Raw genomic sequence first — 18,593 nt, 5'->3', positions numbered from 1 at the left:
CCATCTTGATACAGGTGGGACGAGAGGACCAGAGAGGGTGTATGGCTCTCGCAAGGACACCCAGCAGGGCTCAGGCCCACTGACTTCCATTCTGAGAGTTTCTCTCCCCTGATTTCCCATCATTTTGCCTCAATGTGAAATGAGGATAATAATAGTATCCCCGATGGGGTTGTGGGCAGAATTAAATGGGTTAATATTTATAGAGCTGTTAAAACAATTCAGTGGAAGAGTGCTACTTGCATATATATTTTTTCCTTCATAGATATCATGACCTGACATATTATTATTAATAGTTAACAAAATTTAGCACTACCCTGGAAATGGACTCTATATACCTTATTTCAACTAGGCTCTACAATGTCTGAAGTGAAGAGATTACTGCCCCATTTTCCAGATAAGCACACTGAGGCTCTGCGAGGGAAGACTCTTGCCCAAGGTCCAGGAAGGTCACCCCAGCTAAGCCTCTATATTTTCCTCACTGGTTGGTAGTTTGGACTTGGGTCCTTGAAGGCCCGACTGGCAGGGGTCTGTCTTGGGAGGCAGGTGTACCTGGAGGGCAGCGGAAACAGAGAAGCCCACGAGGCCGGCGCTAAGGTGAGCCTTGCTCAGCACAGCACACATGGCGGCTGCCAACACCAGCACGTTCCCCAGGAGCTCCAGGTTGGTAGCCAGCCACCTGCAAGGAGAGGCAGGTAAGAGCAGGGCGGGGGGAGGGCCTTGTCTGCAGGACTTGTTTCTCTGGGCACAAGGACTGGTCATTGTACCAAGTTGAGTCCCACAGGGGTCCCAGCAATGGTCTCCTCCACACCCCAGGCCCCACCCAAGCTCAGTGGGTGGGGGAAGTTGACGCTTTTGTCTTACCTGTGCCCAGCTCAGAGCCTGGCACACAGTAGGTGCTCAAGTAAAGTTTCACCATGGTGCCGATTTTCCGTCCCTGGGCTATGCCCGGCTGTATCCCTTGGGGTCCCCCTGCCTGGACCTGACCTCCATCTTCATACGGCCAATATCATCTTCATGCACAGGTTGGGTTGAACGTCACCTTCTCCAAAAGCCTTCCTGGCCTGTTCCTCCCTTTCTCTCTAACACATCGCTCAAAACTTCCTTCATAACACTTACCACTCTTAATAATTAAACGATTTAATCAGTCCTTGACCATCAGTCTCCATCAGTAGATTGTGAGCTCCATGAGGGCGGCAGCTCTGTCTCGTTCATGACTGTCCCCAGTACTTAGCACAGGACCCAGCACGTAGTAGGTGCTCAATGAATAATAAACTGAGTGGATAAATAGGTACCTCCTTCTCTTGCATTCCTACTCCAACATTCATTCATTCATTCATTCATTCATTCAACAAACATATTGACCACCTACTGTGTGTCATGTCTGCTGCAGGTGCTGGGGACACAGTGATCCAATTTAAGAATCTGTCTTCAGGGATCTCTGGGCTTTACTACATGGAGAATCTAGTCCTTCTAACAACCCCACCAAGCAGGGTATTGTTGTCCCCATTTGACAGATGAGGACACTGGGGCTCAGAAGAGTTAGGTACTTGCCAGAGTCCACACACATGAAATTCTTAGAAGCCACATCACCCTGATGCATACCAGGGAGCATGAACTTTTTCCACTAGGTTATGGTGGTTTTCAACAAACCAACCAGCAAATGAATACATAAGTTGCTTCCTAGACAGCTGATCTTGGGAGAGTCCCTTTGTTCTTGAAAGCCCAGTTTACCCATCTGTGGAATGAAGTAAAATCCGGCTCCTTACAGATGAGAGGATTAAATGAGATCTGCCATACAGACCATGGAAATCACCGGGCCTTCACATCGCGGGTGCTTTCTAAATGTTCATAAGGTCTTTCCTCCTTGGGCTAGGACCCCAGGAAGAGGCAGGGCAGGTCGCCCAGAAGGCTTATGGGATTGAGATGCTGCCCACAGCTACATGGCCTGATAGCCTCAGCTGGCCAGGGACCTGGGGCATAAAGGAGAAAGGAATTCACATTTATTGAGCACCTACTGTGTGCTTGGCCCTCTCCACACTGTGGCACCAGATTACCTGGATTCAGATCCTTACTCCACCACATTCACTGTGCGGCCCTGGGCAAGTTCCTAAATCTCTCTGTGCCTAAGATTCATCATCCATAAAACAGTCTCGGCCTCATGAGTTGTTTTTAGGACTAAAAGAACAAATCCATGTAGAGCGCTCAGTACCGTGCTGAGCATATAGTAAGCATGTTACAAGCATTAGCTCTGAGTGTATTTATTTAATCCTCATAGCCACCCCATAAGTGACATCCCCCTTGACAAACGAGGCTCAGAGAGGTATGAAACCTGCCCAAGGTCACCCAGCTGGTAAGTCGCAGAGCTGGGATTTGAGCCCCTGTCTGTGCTCAAAGCCTGAGTATTCTTACTTAGTAATGAAAAGAGGCTGAGGATGCTTACGTAGCTGCTCTATCACCAAGGCAACAGAGGCTGGTCCAGCGGCCTGGCAACAGAGGCTTCCCTTCTGCTGACATCTGTACTTCCTGTCCACCTGCTGCTGAGGACTCCTCAGGCCAGACTCCATCTGCTCACGGTACGAGCCAAGTGCACCCACGGGGTATAGCTTCAGCTTTATCCCTGACTTGCTGTGTGACTTTGGGCAGGCCGCTGGATCTCTCTGGCCACATAGCGTCACCCTACGTCTCACTCTCTGGGAACACAGATGTCTTGCAGGGTCTTGACCGCCCCCATGCTTTTCCTACCTGTCAGCCACCAGCCGTGGGAAACTGACTCTCTGGCTTTCATCCACGTGCATGTCATTCTGAGCCACAAAGGGGCACTGGGCCTGGAAGGCTCTGACCACTGTGATGCCCTGGAACGTGTCGGCCACGTGGGAACACACGAACGAGTGCCTGGCTGACTCGAGGCGTCTGAGCTGGCATAAGCTGGCCACGTACAGGCTCTGAAGCGGGACAGGTGGGGAGGGGAGAAGTCACAGACACAGAGAGGTAGTTTGAGACGCACAGGGAGCCTCAAGTACAGGGTTTCAGACCAGGCTCTGTTACCAGCTTGCTGTGGGACCTTGGGCTAGTTGAGTTCCCTCTCTGGGCTCTATTTTCCCTGCAGAATCAGAGTTACATGGTTCTTTTTAAGAAGAACCCAGAGGGCCGCCTGGGTGGCTCCGTCAGTTAAGCACCCGGTTTTGGCTCAGGTCATGATCTACTGGTTCACGAGTTCAAGCCCTGCGTCAGGCTCTGTGCTGACAGCTCAGAGCCTGGAGCCTGCTTCTGATTCTGTGTCTCCCTATCTCTCTCTCTGCCCCTCCCCTGTTCATACTGCCTCTCTCTCCTTCAAAAATAAAAAAAAAAAACATGAAAAAAAGTAAAAAAGAAGAACCCAGGAAGCTGCAAAACCCTCCAGTGCCCCATCCCAGAGCTATTAAATCAGAATCTCTGGTGGTACCACCTTGGCCTTGGTAATTTTCAAAAACCTTCTGGGCGATTCTAACGTACAGCCAGGACTGAGAAACCACTCATCTAGTGTGAATGTCTCATTCCCAGCCCTAAAACCAACTGCTTCACTTAGGGCCAGTCATTGTGGGAACAAAACCATAAAGGACAAGGAAGGCAGTCGGCCAAGTGGAATCCGCTCACTTAACTGGAGGTTACCTGCCTGGTGCTGGGAACATAACAATGCCCAAATGATCCATGGGGTTATTTGCTCTGACGCCACAAGCTGTGTGCCAGCCAGAAGGATATGCATCTGCTGAACAGCCAGCCAGGCTGTGTGCCAGCCTCTTTACAAACAGTATTTATTAATGTGAGGTAGGCACTGGTGTCCTTCACAGTTTACAGGTGAGAAAACCTGAGGCCCAGAGGGATCAAGTGGCTGGTGCAGGCCTCTCCAGCAAGCAAGTGGCAGGGCCCGGATTCAAATCCACCTCCGCCTGACCCTTAAGCTGTCCCTCCCCAGGTCAAGAAGACATCGAGAAGACAGTGGTGGCTGTGGTTTTTGTCTGACTACCGTGTTTTTTTCTCTTCTATTTCTAATTACGTGGGGTGGAGGTGGAGGGTAGAGTTCAAACGTGGGACCCGATCACGGAGGACGTAGCCTCACGCAGCCTACCCAGTCAGAGTGTGCTAACCCTCTAGTCACTGTGATTCGCTCAGGGATGAACACGGGCCCCCAAACAGGCCAATCAAATCTTCCCTGGGACTGACCTATGAATGTGGAGCTGGAGTAAAAGTTACTTTGGGTTGGACTTGCTGAGGTGGGATGCTGTGAGTATAGGGTTGTCAGGGGCCATCAGACCCATCAGACCCTAGAAAGACAGTGCGTCCAAAATCAGGCCACGCAGAGCTAAAGCCAGTGGTTTTTAAACATTAGTATGCATCAGAATTATCTGGAGGGTTTGCTGAAACCCACATTTCTGGGCTCCATTTCTACCGTGACTTGAGAGTCAGTAGTTCCTGGGTGGGGCCTGAGAACGTGCATTTCTCACTAGCTCCCAGGTGGTCCTGACGCTGCTGGTCTGAGATGGCACTTTGAGACCCCCTGAGCAAAGATATGGAGAGAGTGACTGCATCCTGGTGAGAACCGGCTCCTTGCGCTTTAGGGACGTAAGACGTTAATTTCTGTCCTTTTGTTTAAGCTAATTTCAGTTGGTCTCCAGCTCTGGCAACTGAAAGAGTCCAACCTAATACAACACTTGGAGACCTTGCAATGCCTCCTTGGTTTCTAGATAATTGGAGAACGGGAAGCTGATTTCAGCAGCAGCAGGACAAAATGTAAGATATTAAGAACTTAGACACGGACATTCGGGAGACAGTGTTGAGTGTAGGTGTTAGAAGTAAACTGTGGTGTCTCTGCCTCTGGGAATTCTTCTAGGGATTCTTCCACTGTGCAGAGCCTCTTACGCTGAATCCTGTCCAGAGACAAGAGACTGGCTGAGGTGACCCGAGCTGGCCCCAGGGGCCTCCCCAATCTCTCCGTACCTGAAACCCAGCATAGAGGACCAGCAACGGCAGGAAGGCGACAATAGCCAGAGGGGTGGTCACCGTCACCACCAGGCTGACCTCCAGCAGTCCAAAGGCATAAATCAGCAAGGACCGGAGTTTGTCTGGGATGTCCACATCTACTGTGTCTGTTTCCTTAGAGAAGCGATTCAGCAAGTTCCCGATGGGCGTCCGCTCAAAGAAGCCGATGGGACACTGTGCCACATCCCACAGAAGCCTCTGGAAAAGCAGTCTGGATGCCCGGATTCCTGCCAGGAGCACCATGGCCATGGACGCAAACAGCCCAATGGCTGGGGAGAGAGCGGGTGTCAGAGTGTGAGAGCCGAGACCCCCCTCCCCCAACTACCCCATGATGGCCATCTTATGCTTTGGCCATCCTGAGTGTCCCCTGATGGAACCACCCTGCAGTGGGTTGAACAGTGTGCCTCCCCACCCTGCAAACTCGTGTCCATCAGGAATCTCGGAATGTGACCTTATTTGGAAACACGGTCTTTGTGGCCGTTTTCAGTGAAAGATCTTAAGGTGGTAACACCCTGGATTTAGGATGCCTTCTAAATAGCTCCCGTCCTTACAAGAAGAGAAGACATCCGGAGACAGAGACGAAGGTGATATGAAGGCAGAGGCACAGAATGGGGGCATATGCAAGCCAAGGATTGGAGACCCCCAACAGAAGCTAGGAGACAGGCATGGGACTGTCGCTCCCTCAAAGCCTCCAGGAGGAACCACTCCTGCCGACAGCTTGTCTTTGGGCTGCTGGCTTCAGGACGCTGAGAGATGAAGTGTCTGTTGTTCTAAGCTACCAAGTTTGTGGTAATTTCTGTCAGCCCTAGGAAACTAATATACCCCCTTTCTCTCAATGCCCATCTATGTGCCTGGAATGGGGCTGACTTCACTCCGTTTCTGAGGTGGGGCAAACTGTCTCTGGCCCATCCAAACCACTGCAGTTGGTCTGTGTCCACCCAAGTCCTCAGCTACCCCAACATCTGGGGGCCAAGGTTCTGCACTTGCTGAGGAGTCTGGCACAGACTCTGAAGATCCCAGGAAAGGAGGGATGTGTCCTGCCCCCCCACTCCTTCCAGCCTTATCTAAAGGATGCAGGTCTGCGCTTGGGCCCAGGATGTTTGCACAGCTGTCCAGAAAGGACAGGGATGGGCAGGCCAGGGAGCCCTGAGCACCTCAGATGGGGCCGGGAGGGTGGAGGGTGAGGAAGGCGGGCGAGGGGTACCTTGGAGGCAGCCCAGGAGCCCGAAGATCCAGCCACGCAGAGCCGCCTGGGTCTGTCGCCCATCCACAGTGGGGTCGTCGGCCCACAGGCTCAGCCAGTAGCCACGGCAGAAGGAGGCCACTTGCTGGCAGAGGAAGAGGAACAGTGCATAGAGGCACAGTGGGGCACCCACAGCCCGTAGGTAGGTCAGGTGCATGGTGGCCCTCACCTGTAGCACAGGTAGGGGGGATGGGGGCAGAGAGAGGCCCCAGAGGGAAAGGAAAGAAGAAAAGACCAGGTGAGGTTCTCAACAGGGCAGATGGAATCACGGTGCAGACCTTACCTGTGCTCTCTCGGTTCCTACCACCTGGAGCACCAGCTCTCCTACAGGCCCCACCTAGCCTCAAGACCCCCTTCCTCTGCAGAACCCTCCAAAGGCCAGTGGGAGCTTTAAAGCTGTGGCACTTTCTGGCTTTGGAGTGATTTATTGAACACATACTATAGGACAGGCATGTGTCTCTACCCCCATCATAACTCCCACCTGACAGATAAGGAAAGAAAGGCACAAAGAGGTTAAGACACCTGCTAAGGTCCAGCTGCCACGAATCTGAAGTTCTTCACCTGGCTGCAGCCAGAGTGAACTTCTGGAAACATCATCCTGACCCTATCTTGCTGTTGCTGGCCTGCTCATGGCTTTCTCTTGCTCTCAGAAGAAATTCTCACCTTCTAGTCTGTCTCTCTGACCTTACCTCCTACTCACTATCTGCTGGTCTCATGGGATTTCTTTCTTTTCTCTGGTGCCCCAAACTCCTTCCCACCTCAGAGCCTTTGCACCTGCTGTTCCCTCTGCCTGGAATGCTCTCCCTCCTCCTCTGTCAGCTGCTGGTTCCTTACTTTAGGGCTCAGCTCGAGCATTACCCATTAGGGCATCTTAATCCAAGCAGGCTCATGACCCTCAGTTGGTTGGTCTCCATCTCATGTCCCTTCTTTATTTTTTTTATCATTATTTGATATTACCTTGCTCATTAGCCTAATTATTTGCTGACTGTCTCCCCCCACTAGTGTGCAACATCCACCAAAGTAGAGACATTGCCTGCATGTAGTGGGGGTTCTGTAAATGTTTTTTGGGTGGATGAGTAGGTGGATGGTTGGGTGGGATGATGGGTAGTTGAGTGAACGAAAGGGTAGATGGGTGGATGGATAAATAAGTGAGTGAGTCTATAAAAGAGCAGATGAACAGATGAGTGGATGGATGGATTCTGGATGGTTAAGTGGGTGGATGGATGGATAGATGGATAAGTGGGTGGATGAGTGGACAGATGGAAGGTGGGTAGATGGATGGGTGGAAAAGTGGGTGGGTGGATGGGTGGGTGGAATGGATAGATGGATGGATGGAAGATGGGTAGATGGATGGATGGGTGGATAAGTAGGTGGATGGATGAACAGATGGAAGGTGGGTGGATGGGTGGATAGATGGAAGGTGGGTAGATGGATGGGTGGAAAAGTAGGTGGATGGATGGGTAGATGGAAGGTGGGTAGATGGATGGGTGGATAAGTGGGTGGATGGATGGATAGATGGATAAGTGGGTGGATGGATGGATAGATGGATAAGTGGGTGGATGGATGGATAGATGGATAAGTGGGTGGATGAGTAGATAGATGGAAGGTGGGTAGATGGATGGGTGGGTGGATAAGTGGATGGATGAATGGATGGACGGAAGATGGGTAGATGGATGGGTGGGTGGATGGGTGGATAAATGGGTGGAAGGATGAATAGATGGAAGATGGGTAGATGGATGGGTGAGTGGATAAGTGGGTGGATGGATGGATGGTAGGTGGATGGATGAATGGCTGGATGAGTGAATGGGTGAGAGGGTAGGTGAGATGGATAGATGAGTGAGTAGATGGGTAGGTGGCTGGATGGGTGAGTAGGATGGATGGGGTGGGTGGTGAATGAATGGAAAAGTAGGCAGACAGAGGAATGAAAAAATAGGTAGGTGAAAGGAGGGGTGGACAAAGCATCATAAAAGAAAAGAAATAGTACAAACTTTAGATTCTGACTGACCTAGATTTAAGTCCCAGGTTGCTTGCTCTGAGCAACCTTGATTTAAGTCCCTGGCTAGCTCTGAGAACGCAGACAAACTCTTTAAGACCTCAGTTTCTTCATTTCTAAAATGAAAGCTGTCACCATCTAATTTTGGGGTGGTTGTGAGCATTAAGAAACGTGAAGTGTCCAGAGTCCAACGTGGCACACAGTAGGTGGCTGGTAAAGTGAGTCTCCCCCACCCCGTCTCCCTGCCCAGCACTGTATCTGATGGGAGGTCTTGGGCCCCGGGGAGTGCGTAGCTGTAGCAGTGCACGTAGAGGAGAGGGAGCAGCTGGGGGTTACCCTGCCATACTGGATGCCGTCCTCTCCTGTTGACCATCCTGCCCACTCTGGATCATCCAGGGGAGCCCCTGGCTGGGCCTCTGAAGTGGCTCTGTCCTTCTCAGAGACCAACAACTTCATGGACCTGTCACTGAGAGGAAATGAAGACAAGTCAGCGTCTCTGTCCAGGGGGTGTGTGCGCACCCAACCCTCGTGGCCACTGGGAGCCGGTGACCTCTGACATACACTCTTCACTCATTCATTCCTTCGCTCACTCATACAACCAGCATATGGAGCACCACGGGGCATCGCGCTCCGTCCTCCCTCCACGGTGCCCAGCTAAATGCCATCTCCTTCCCCAGAGGCGAGCAAGCCTGTTCTCCCGATGCTGTTTCATTGAATGAACTTATTTACTCAACTTTGGGACCTGTTTTGCAGAGTTTTCCTTTTGGCCTAAGCATTGCTATGGTCATTTTGCCCCTGCTGTTTACCCTCAGATCTGTTAGTCCACCTTGGAAGAGGGTCAGTTTTGTGCAATTCATATGTTGAGGACTTCTTGTATCTTCCTTTCGTCTGTGGATGAGGGGGCTGCCTTAAACTTAAATGTGAATTGCCATCTGGTGACTGTGAAACCGTGGGCAGCTGACGTATCCTGTCTGTGCCTCAGTTTCCTCAGCTGCAAAATGGGGTTAGTCTATGTCGGTCTGTCTAGCTACCAATCAATCATCTACTCATCCATCATTCATCAATCTGTCATCTATCTATATATCCATCTATGTATCTCTCTCTCTCTGCCTACCTGCCTATATCATCTATCTGATCTTGGGATTATTGTGCACAGTGAGGACAAGTGGGATTGCCCAGTGTAAGACCCAGGAGGGCTCGGGGTGGCTACCTGGCATGGAGAGGAGCTGTGCTCAGCCTCTACATTCCCCAGGGACCAGGAGCCCCCCAACAACTGTCACCTAAGCTCGCACTGTGTCCACTGCCCAGTGGTCTGCTGTTGACAAGGTCACTTTCCATAAAAAGGGCAAGTACCAGGTGGCAAGGTTCCAGGGCTGCACACAGCCCCACAATGAGTCCAGCTATGGCCTGTCTAGAAGGGGCTGGGGACGAGGGGACAGCAGGTCTCCTGGTGAACCCCCACGTGTGTGTTCTGGCCCGTAACAAGTGATCCCACGCGTGTAGACTCAAGCCCTTCGTGTAGCAAGCCTGAAAAAGCATGACAAACGACAGGGCTGGGCACACCATTAACAGCTATGGCGAGGATCTTTCTCTGGCACCAGCCCTGCCCCTCTCTGGCAATGAGACAACCTAACAAACTTTAGGGCATTCATCATATTTGAGGGCAAACTGGTCCTGCTATGAACTGGCCACATGAGGACTTAACCACTTTGGCCCATTGAAGATCAAACAGCTTTCGGCTGGTCTGGCCCCCAGAGCGGGCACTCAGCAGCTGTGAGGTCCAGAATGGTTCTGGCTGCCCTGACCTGCTGGCGCTGCGGGTGCTGACCCAGAAATGCTTTTACAGCCTCAGCCCACGCCCTCCCCACGCTCAGCACCGCGGCGGACTCACCTCTCGGGTCCACCCTCGGGCCTCCCACTTCCGGCAGGGTCTCTGGGGTCCTTGGCATCAGTCGTGAGTTCTGTTTCTGCAAGGTCAAAGGAGTCTTGTCGTGTGATGGGGGGGCCAGTAATCGGGGTCCAAACGCGGGCATTGACACCCACCGGCTGTATGGCCTTAACTTGTCTGAGCATCTGTTTCCCATGATCTGGCTCCTGCAACGTCTCTCAATCCTCCCTGGGTTCTTCTGGGACCATTACTCACTGAATCACTCATTCGTGTGCTCATTCACTTAGCAAACATAATTGCGCACCTGCTATGAACTTGGGGCTGGAAAACAGTAGCAAACACTGCACAAGGCAAACCTCTCTGGTGTCCCCCGACAGCCTTGCATGAGCAGTTTCTTGTACCTGGAATGTTCTTTTCTAGGCAACTCGCACCCAACCTCAGGGGTCACCTTCCTCAGGAAGGAGCCTGCCTCTGACCATCTTCCAGGTTGGGCAGGCCCCATCTTCGAGCTCCAGGATGATGATACTGCGAGTTGACGCTTAGGACTTTTACCAGGGTGAGCCCCTGTTCTGTGCAACAGATGTTTTCAGAAAAGGCAGAGCCTTTTCTGGGGGCACCTGGCTGTGGGTCCTTGCTTTTCCATGGTGGTGGGGGTTGGGGGAGAGCCGGGGGCGGGGGAGCAGCCTACAGCCTACTGATGAAAAAGCACATGCTCTGGAGTCAAGTTGCTTGGGTTCAAATCCCAGCACTGCCACCTATAAGCCATGTAAACTTGGGCTAGTTCCTTCACTTCTGGGCCTCAGTTTTCTCACCTGTTAAATGGACATAATTACAGAACTGACCTCACAGAGGCACCGCGATGATTAAATGAGCTAATGTATGTGAGGTGCCACGGGGGTCCTTATCACCCACCATGGGTGAGCTTGGATCGGTGACGTCACTTCCAACGCGTTATCGGTTTTCCAGAAGGCATGGTATTTTCTGGTTATTAGAAGCCCTAGCTGGCGTGTCGTGGGCCTTCTGGCCTCTAGCCACCAAATGACCATTTGCTCAGCCTCTGCAGCAGTTAGGACTTGAACACTCCAGATTTGAACACACCCAAGTTCTAATGTCGTGACCTCAGAAAAAGTACTTGCCTTTGCCCCAGTTTGTTCATTAGTAAAATGGCAACCAAAAGGGCACATGCCTCATAAGACAGATCCAATGAACTTAGCACTCTCCTTGGCTCACAGAAGGTGTTGCTCGCTCTAACTGGGGGGTTGGGTGGCCTCTCCAGAGAGCTGTCTGCTTCCAGGCCTGGGCTCCCAGGAAGGGTGTGGCCAGAGCCTTCCAGGCATGCCCGTGGGATCCTTGGAGCCTTCTCCTCAAGGCGGGGCAGGATCCCGGCAACAGAGAACCAGCAAAGCCCAGCCCGTACCTCCGTCTCCTCTATCTCCTGGCCTTCTGGATGCATCCAGAAGGCCCACTAGGGCCCCCTTCCTGCGTAGAAGCTCCTGGTAGGAACCCATCTCTGCAATGGCTCCGTCTTCCAGCACCACGATCCAATCAGCCTGGGGCAGGACATGGAGTGTGTGGGTCACGAGAATCCGTGTCTGGGAAAAGAAGGGGTAGAGGTTACACTGGTGTGTTTGACCAGTCATCCAGAGCTGGGGGCTCAGGGGCAGGCAGCGTCCTGGGACTGTGTGTGGGAGGAGCTCCCCTTCTTGCCCTCCCGCCCTCTCTCTCTATGTTCCGGTGGAGAAATAGAGGGGCTCCTTCAACCTGTGTCTTGAAACAAGAAGACACAGCCTGAACCTGGCTGGTGACCTGAGGTACGGCTGGAGTAGTTTAACCGTGGACCCATGAGCAAGAAATAACTGCTGTCGCAAGCCACAGGGATCGGGGGGGGGGGGGGGGGGGTGTTTGTTAGGCAGCATTGTCAGAGCAAAAGCTGACCACTATAAAGAGGAAACTGGACTTGAGGAGAGCGCTTGGGTTAGGACTTCCCCTGCCTTTGCCCTGTGAACTCTGACACGTTTTCCCAAACGTACTGTTCCCTGGAGCAGCCCGTCGGGCCCAATGACCTGGTTGAAGACCTGCTGGCCGACGTGGGCATCCAGGGCCGCCAGGGGGTCATCCAGCAGATACACAGCGGCCTTCCTGTACACGGCCCGGGCCAGGCTCAGTCGCTGCTTCTGGCCCCCGGAGAGATTCATGCCCTGTGGCCACAGGAGAGGAACAGGGGCCTGGGTGGACGTCATGCTCATCAGAGTGAGGGCCAGCTCCTGGGTTTGAACACTTGCTCTCGAACCAGCGTCCCCACCAGCCTCCACCCAGCATCGCCTGTCCCCTTCCAGCCAAGCTGCCTGGGGGAAGCGACCTTCTCTCCTCCGGCTCACTTCTCCTTGAGTCTGGCTTCTGTTCTCGCTTCTCCACCGTATGATACTGCCTTCCACAGGACACCAGTCATTTCTCTGGTTGCCCAACCTTATTTTCTTTCTTTCTTTCTTTCTTTCTTTCTTTCTTTCTTCTTTCTTTCTTTTTCTTCCTCTTTCTTTCTTTCTATTTCTCTTTCTTTCTTTCCTTCCTTCCTCTCTCTCCTTTTCTTTTCTTTTTCTCTTCCTTTCTCCCACTCCACTCCACTCATATGTTCCACATGGCTACTACACCCAGTGTCCTAGGCTCTGGGGATACCATAATGAACAAAACCCAGTCCCTGCTCTCATGGATCTTGCACTCTAATGAGGGTAGGCTGGGAGACATGTAATTAATAAACAAACAAGTCAAATCTATCACCTATCAGAAGATGTTATGTGCTATGAAGAATTAAGCAGAATTAGCGTGTATGTTGTACCAGCATGAACAGGGTTGCTGTGCTGGGGGTCGCAGTCAGGTAAAGCCTCTCCACTAAGGGGACGTTTGGGTTGAGACCCGATGGGAGTGAGGGATGAACCACGTGGATCCCCGGCAGAGAGAAGAGCACCTCAGGGTGGGAGCATGCTTTGGGTGTGTAATGAACATATGGAGATCCATGTGGCTGGAGTGAAACAGGAAAGGGGGAGCATGATAGGATGGGGCTGGAGAGATGAGTGGGGCCAAACCTTGAGAAGACTTGTTGCGGACTATCAGGACTTCGGCTTTGACTCTGAGAGAGATGGGAAGACCTTGGAAGATTCCCAAGCAGAGAAAGGATGAGGTCTGACTTAGGCATGAACAGAATCCCTTTGGCTGCCGCACTGGGCTTAAGCTATCAGGCGTGACGACAGAAGAAAGCAGGGCAGCCACGTAGGGGCGAATTGATGGTGGATGATGCCAGGACACTCTGGGTCCTCTTTGAAGGTGGACTCAACAGGATTTGCTGATGGATTAGATGTATGGGTGTATGAAAGAGAGGAGAACCAAGAATGATACCAAGGTTTGGGATCCGAGCTCTGGAGGGATGCAGCTCCCATCACCAGGGATGGGGGTGGGCAAGTTTTGGGAGCGCACATGTCTGGTTTAGGATGTGACAGCTGGTCACAGAGGGAGGGCAGCAAGTATTCCTTCTTTCTGGAACACACCCTCCCTTGGCCTCCGGGACACCCATCCTCCTCCCTGGACACTCCTTGTCAGCCGCTCTTTACGGCTCAGGCCACACAGGGACTCCTCCAGACCCTGTCCTGGGCCCTTTCCTCTTCTCTCTGGAAACCCACTTATTTCCTTAATGGCAGCTCCTAGTTTTTCACTCTCAACTGCCTAATCCGGAGGCTAGCAAACTTTTTCTGTAAGGGACCAGACAGTAACTATGTTCACCCTGGTCTCTGCTCCTGTCATGCAAAAGCAGCCATGGACCGCCATTGAATGAATGGGCGTCACTGTATTCCCATAAGACCTCATTTACAAAAACACGTGACGGACTGGACTTGACCTGTGGGTCATCGTTTGCTGACCCCTGCCCTATCTGTAGTTCCAGATACATATATCCTGTCTATTGGACATCTCTGCCCCAGACCCTTTGGTGAAGCCCAGAAAGGAAAAGCTATTTGACCAATGTCACCCAGAAAAGCAGGGCAGGGCAGGACAGGAGCCCAGGTCTCCTCACTCCTAGTCGCTGAGAGCCCTCGCCTCCAAACCCTGCCACAGGTCTCTGCCTTGGTCTCTATTTTCAATCATTCACTCGTTAACAACTATTTTTGAGCATTTATTACATGTTTGGCCCTGAACTAAACTCGCTTCGTCTGTCCCGCTTTGCTGCTTCCTTGTGTCCTCTTTGTCCCTCCCACCACACGGCCCACATGCCAGGGAGACAAATGGCCCAGAGCTCCGATGCCTTCCTGCCACAAGAAGGCCCCGAGACCCTCACCTGCTCCCCAACTTTGGTGTGAACCCCTGCAGGGAAGCTGCACACGTCTGGCCACAGGGCACAGGCCTCCAGGACCCTCTCCAGCCACATTGGGTCCAGCTCCTGCCTGAAGCACACATTCTCGACCACGGATGTGTTCTGGACCCAGGCCTCCTGGGGCACGTAAGCCACGGAACCCTAAAAGACAACTCACTTCGGCCATCAAAAGGCAGGTAGGGATGGAGGTAGGAGCGACTTGGGGGAAGTAGGAGGAGCGGGGAGGAGCAGAGAGGAGTGAGCAGGAGAGGGGAGGAGGGGAAAGGAGTGGGGGGGACCGGGAGGGAGGCGGGGGGAGGGACATTGTGACAGGCAGGGGGCAGCCTCACCTTGATGGTCACCGATCCCTCCACCTTTGACAGCTCCCCAAGGAGGGCAGAGAGCAGAGAGGACTTCCCTGCCCCCACTGCACCAACAACCGCCAGCAGATGACCCTGGGGCACAGTGAGGTTTATCCTGGCAACACAGGAGGGGAGATATGTCCCTGGGCAGGGCCCAGCCCGAGTCCGCGTGGAATTGGTGAACCCCGACAGAGCCAGCCTTTCCTGTTGGCGACTCATGCAGAGGTCACTGTGGGTAAGCGTGGAGCTGTCCTTCTCTCTCACAGTCCTTGCCCCACACACGTGCACATGCACACACACACGTGCCGTCACACAAGCACACACGTGCATTACACCACACGCTCACGCACACCCCTGCAGTCATACAAACGCACACCCTTAGCATACCACACGTACCACAAACATGTGCAGCCACAGACGTGTGCGTGCACACTCATGTGTATGCACAAGTGCACACACATTCACACACACGTTCTAGTGCACATCTGCACGCACGCTCATGCCTGCATGTGCACACGTGCGTGCACACACCTGCTTGCACATATGCACACACACTCACACACTCAGTTTATTGTGGCAGGAGGGTCTAACCAGCCTTGCCTCTTGTCCAGGGTATTACAGTAGGCTCTTCACCACTCTCCCTGCTTCTGCCCTTGCCCTCCACCCCTTCTCATGTGCTGTAGCCCATCTTCCACCCCGTGGCCAGAAGGACCCGTTAAAACCCGTTAAAAGTGGGATCATGATGCCTCCTCGCTGAAGCCTCCAGCGGTTCCCATGTCACTCAGGATAAAAGGTAAAGCGTCCCGACAATTCACCAAGTACATCCGACCTCCCACTCCTCTGTCCCTTAGCCACTCGGCCTCAGCCACGCTGACCTCCTGCTTCTTCTCAAAGACAGTAGGACAGTGGTTCTCAAGTAGGAGGCACTGTGCCCCTCCCCAAGTGTCATTTGTCACACCTGGTGGGTGGTTGCTGCTAGAAGCTAGTGGGCAGATACTGGGGGTCCTGCTAACCATCCTCCAATGCATAGCACAGCCCCTACGACAAAGAATTCTGCAGTCCTCACTGTCACCAGTGCTGACGTGGAGAAACCTTGGTCTAGGCACACTCCTGCCTCAGGACCTTTGTACTTGCTGTCCCTACCACTAGAAAGCTCTTCTTCCAGACACCCACAAGGCTCATTCCTTCTCTTTATTATGACCTCACTACACATGCCCCTCCCTCAACACCACACCCTTGCCCTTTCTCATTTGTGTGCCCCCATCACGTTGGCCCCAAGAAAGCAGGGCCCTTGTGCGTTTCCTTCGCTCTGTCCCCAGAGCCTATAGCAGGGGCTGGCACATAGCAAGCGTTTAATAAATACTACGAGGGGAGTGAATGGCAATCGACATGAATACTGCCCAGGATATTTTCTTTCTCTTCTTATAGAGTTTTGGGGCTGGCTGGGGTTTTCTGCCACAAAGACCCCACCAAAAGTGGGGGCTGCAGGTGGCAATGACCTGGGAGCTAACAGAGGAGAGAGAGAAGCAGATATGGCTGACGGGGTCTTGGGGGGCCTGTCTGCTAGGCCTCCCTTGGTGTCATCTTGGCCAGCCTGTGGAGCAGGGACCAGGGAGGTGTTCCCTCCCCGACCGGGGAGGCTGATTCACCGTTCCTCCACCCCCAGGAGTCTTGCTTCCCCCAAACTCTCTGCCAGGGCTGGTCCCAACCTCCCTGACAACAGCGGCGTAGGTGAGCCCGCCCTCCAGCCCCTCTCCCCACCCCCCACCCTGCGGGAAGCCTGCACCGTCTCTCACACAGGACACCGCGGCGGCTCCCGCATCGTCCTCCCGACCCCGGGAAGGCAGTTTGCAGAGAAGCCATGCTGTACCTGCGCAGGCAGAGGGTGCCTTCTCGGGACCAGGCGAAGGTGCCGTTGTGCACGCTGATGCAGGTGTCCCCAGCAGCTGGAGGGCAAACCCAGACAACCCGTGCTTGGAGAACCTCATCACACAAGGGTGCCCGTAACCTCTCCGACTTTATTTCCCAGCTCGACGAACACGTCACCGTGTTTGTCTCCCCGGACTTCCCGCACGAGGGCGAGGACCTGGGCTGTTAGAGGGTTGGCTGCTGTAACCCAGACTGACGCGCCATCAGTGGGCACGGGTAGCCACTGAATGACCGGCAGAAAGTGTCACCGTGCCCGTTTCCACGTTACATGGCTGGTGACCTCATATGCGCATGCCATCCTGTCTCCAGCGGCTGGGACCCTGGCTTTTGGTTGATGGACTGCGGGAACCACTCCTCTTATCCCTCCCATCCCCCTCCTGCTGAACTCCGCACTCACAGCGTCTGGAGGGACTTGAGTCCACAGCCCCAGGGTCAACTTCTTCCAGGCAGAGGAAGGCGGCCAGACGGTCCAAGGACACCCGGGCCTGGGGAAACCAAAGCCTCAGGTCACTGGCGCCCAAAGAGCAAAAAACGAACTCAGGCTTCAGGTGCCTGGTGCCTCGGGATGTGGAAAACCTTCCGGTCTCCCAAGCCTGATGCATTTGCAAAGCTTTAGCGCAAGGCTTTCCAGGCCACGGGAAACTGTGCACACGGAGGTGGTGACGACGATGACGGTGGTGACCTCCCGTCTCCTCACCCCCTAATTAGCATAGTAGGGACACTTGGGCTGCCATTCTGCAGATCAGACCCCAGAAGGAGATGGTGGGTTTTCCAAGGGGGTCATCAGACCATTATTGGAAATGGTTCCAGACTCTGTCCACCTAGGGGAACCCTCTCTGCTCTCAGCCCTAAAACCATCTCTGGGAACTAAGGAGGCGGCATTTGAATAGGGACACCTCAGGGCGCCTGCTCAGGTTGTGATCTGGTGCCTTGTGAGTTCAAGCCTCGCATCAGGCTCTCTGCTAACAGTGCAGAGCCTGCTTGGGATTCTCTGTCTTCCTTTCTCCCTCTGCCCGTCCCCAGTATGCACTTTTTCTCTGTCTCAAGAATAAGTTAAAACATCAAAAAAAAAATTTAAATAGAGATGTCTCAGCGAGGCAACTTGCTCTCATTTCTACCACACCAAGGTGGCACAGTGTGAGCAGAGACAGGGAAGAGAATGGAAATAAAAACAATTTACATAATAAGAGAACAGTGATTGCTGCCCATTCCTTGTATCCTCTGCCCCTCCCGGCCTCTCCCTCCCTCCCCTGTAGGTCCTGTGGGCAGTGTGGGGATGCACAGAGGCAGGGCACTGCCTGCTACACCCCTGCGGGTCTCTGCCCAGATGGCCTCCCTGCCCCACCGCCTCACCCGGACCACGGAGTCGATGGAGAAGGGCAGGAAACCCTGAGCCTTGTTGAGGATATTGAGAACCACGAGAGTCACAAAAGCTTTCTCAGCGTCCATGGCATTCTCCTCAGCCACCAGCGAATGAACAGCAAACACTGCCAGTGCGACCTGGGGACACACGGGCAGTGACAATGGGCTGAGGGCACAACCCAGGAACCTGAGCAGGCGTCTCCAGGGGCCTGTTTGGCCAAGACTTGCCACGTTGGAATGTTCCCGCCCATCTGGTTCTCACCCTAAATTCTGCTACCTGCCCCAGTTCTCACTCCTGGTTCACAAAGCTGTGTTTCTCTGAAAAAATACAACCGTATTAGTGAAAGGAGGTGTGTGTGCAATCCCTGTTCTAGGACCAGAAACTCTTAGTTCCAGGCATCTGGAGACACTGCAGCATGCGGTCTGGGTAGGGTTTGGGGGGGGGGGGTTCTAGGCATGGGTGG

General features: G+C 53.3%; 1 protein-coding gene across 2 annotated transcripts in view; it reads right to left on the bottom strand.

Annotated features, from left to right (window-relative positions):
- Positions 1-18,593, bottom strand: part of ABCC6 (ATP binding cassette subfamily C member 6) — a 57,557-nt gene that overhangs the window by 12,274 nt on the left and 26,690 nt on the right. For both annotated transcript variants that reach the window (XM_047837685.1, XM_047837684.1), the window contains exons 13-25: positions 18,121-18,267; positions 17,165-17,252; positions 16,709-16,784; positions 14,827-14,953; positions 14,462-14,638; positions 12,171-12,338; positions 11,558-11,732; positions 10,144-10,219; positions 8,589-8,718; positions 6,221-6,428; positions 4,975-5,285; positions 2,743-2,942; positions 550-676 (exon numbers count right to left, since the gene is read on the bottom strand). In XM_047837685.1, the coding sequence (XP_047693641.1) occupies positions 550-676; positions 2,743-2,942; positions 4,975-5,285; positions 6,221-6,428; positions 8,589-8,718; positions 10,144-10,219; positions 11,558-11,732; positions 12,171-12,338; positions 14,462-14,638; positions 14,827-14,953; positions 16,709-16,784; positions 17,165-17,252; positions 18,121-18,267 (2,010 nt within the window). The remainder of the gene's footprint in view (positions 1-549; positions 677-2,742; positions 2,943-4,974; positions 5,286-6,220; positions 6,429-8,588; positions 8,719-10,143; positions 10,220-11,557; positions 11,733-12,170; positions 12,339-14,461; positions 14,639-14,826; positions 14,954-16,708; positions 16,785-17,164; positions 17,253-18,120; positions 18,268-18,593) is intronic.

The sequence above is a fragment of the Prionailurus viverrinus genome, chromosome E3, assembly GCF_022837055.1.
Source record: "Prionailurus viverrinus isolate Anna chromosome E3, UM_Priviv_1.0, whole genome shotgun sequence".
Classification (NCBI taxonomy): domain Eukaryota; kingdom Metazoa; phylum Chordata; class Mammalia; order Carnivora; family Felidae; genus Prionailurus; species Prionailurus viverrinus.
This window is presented reverse-complemented; position numbering and strand designations above follow the sequence as displayed.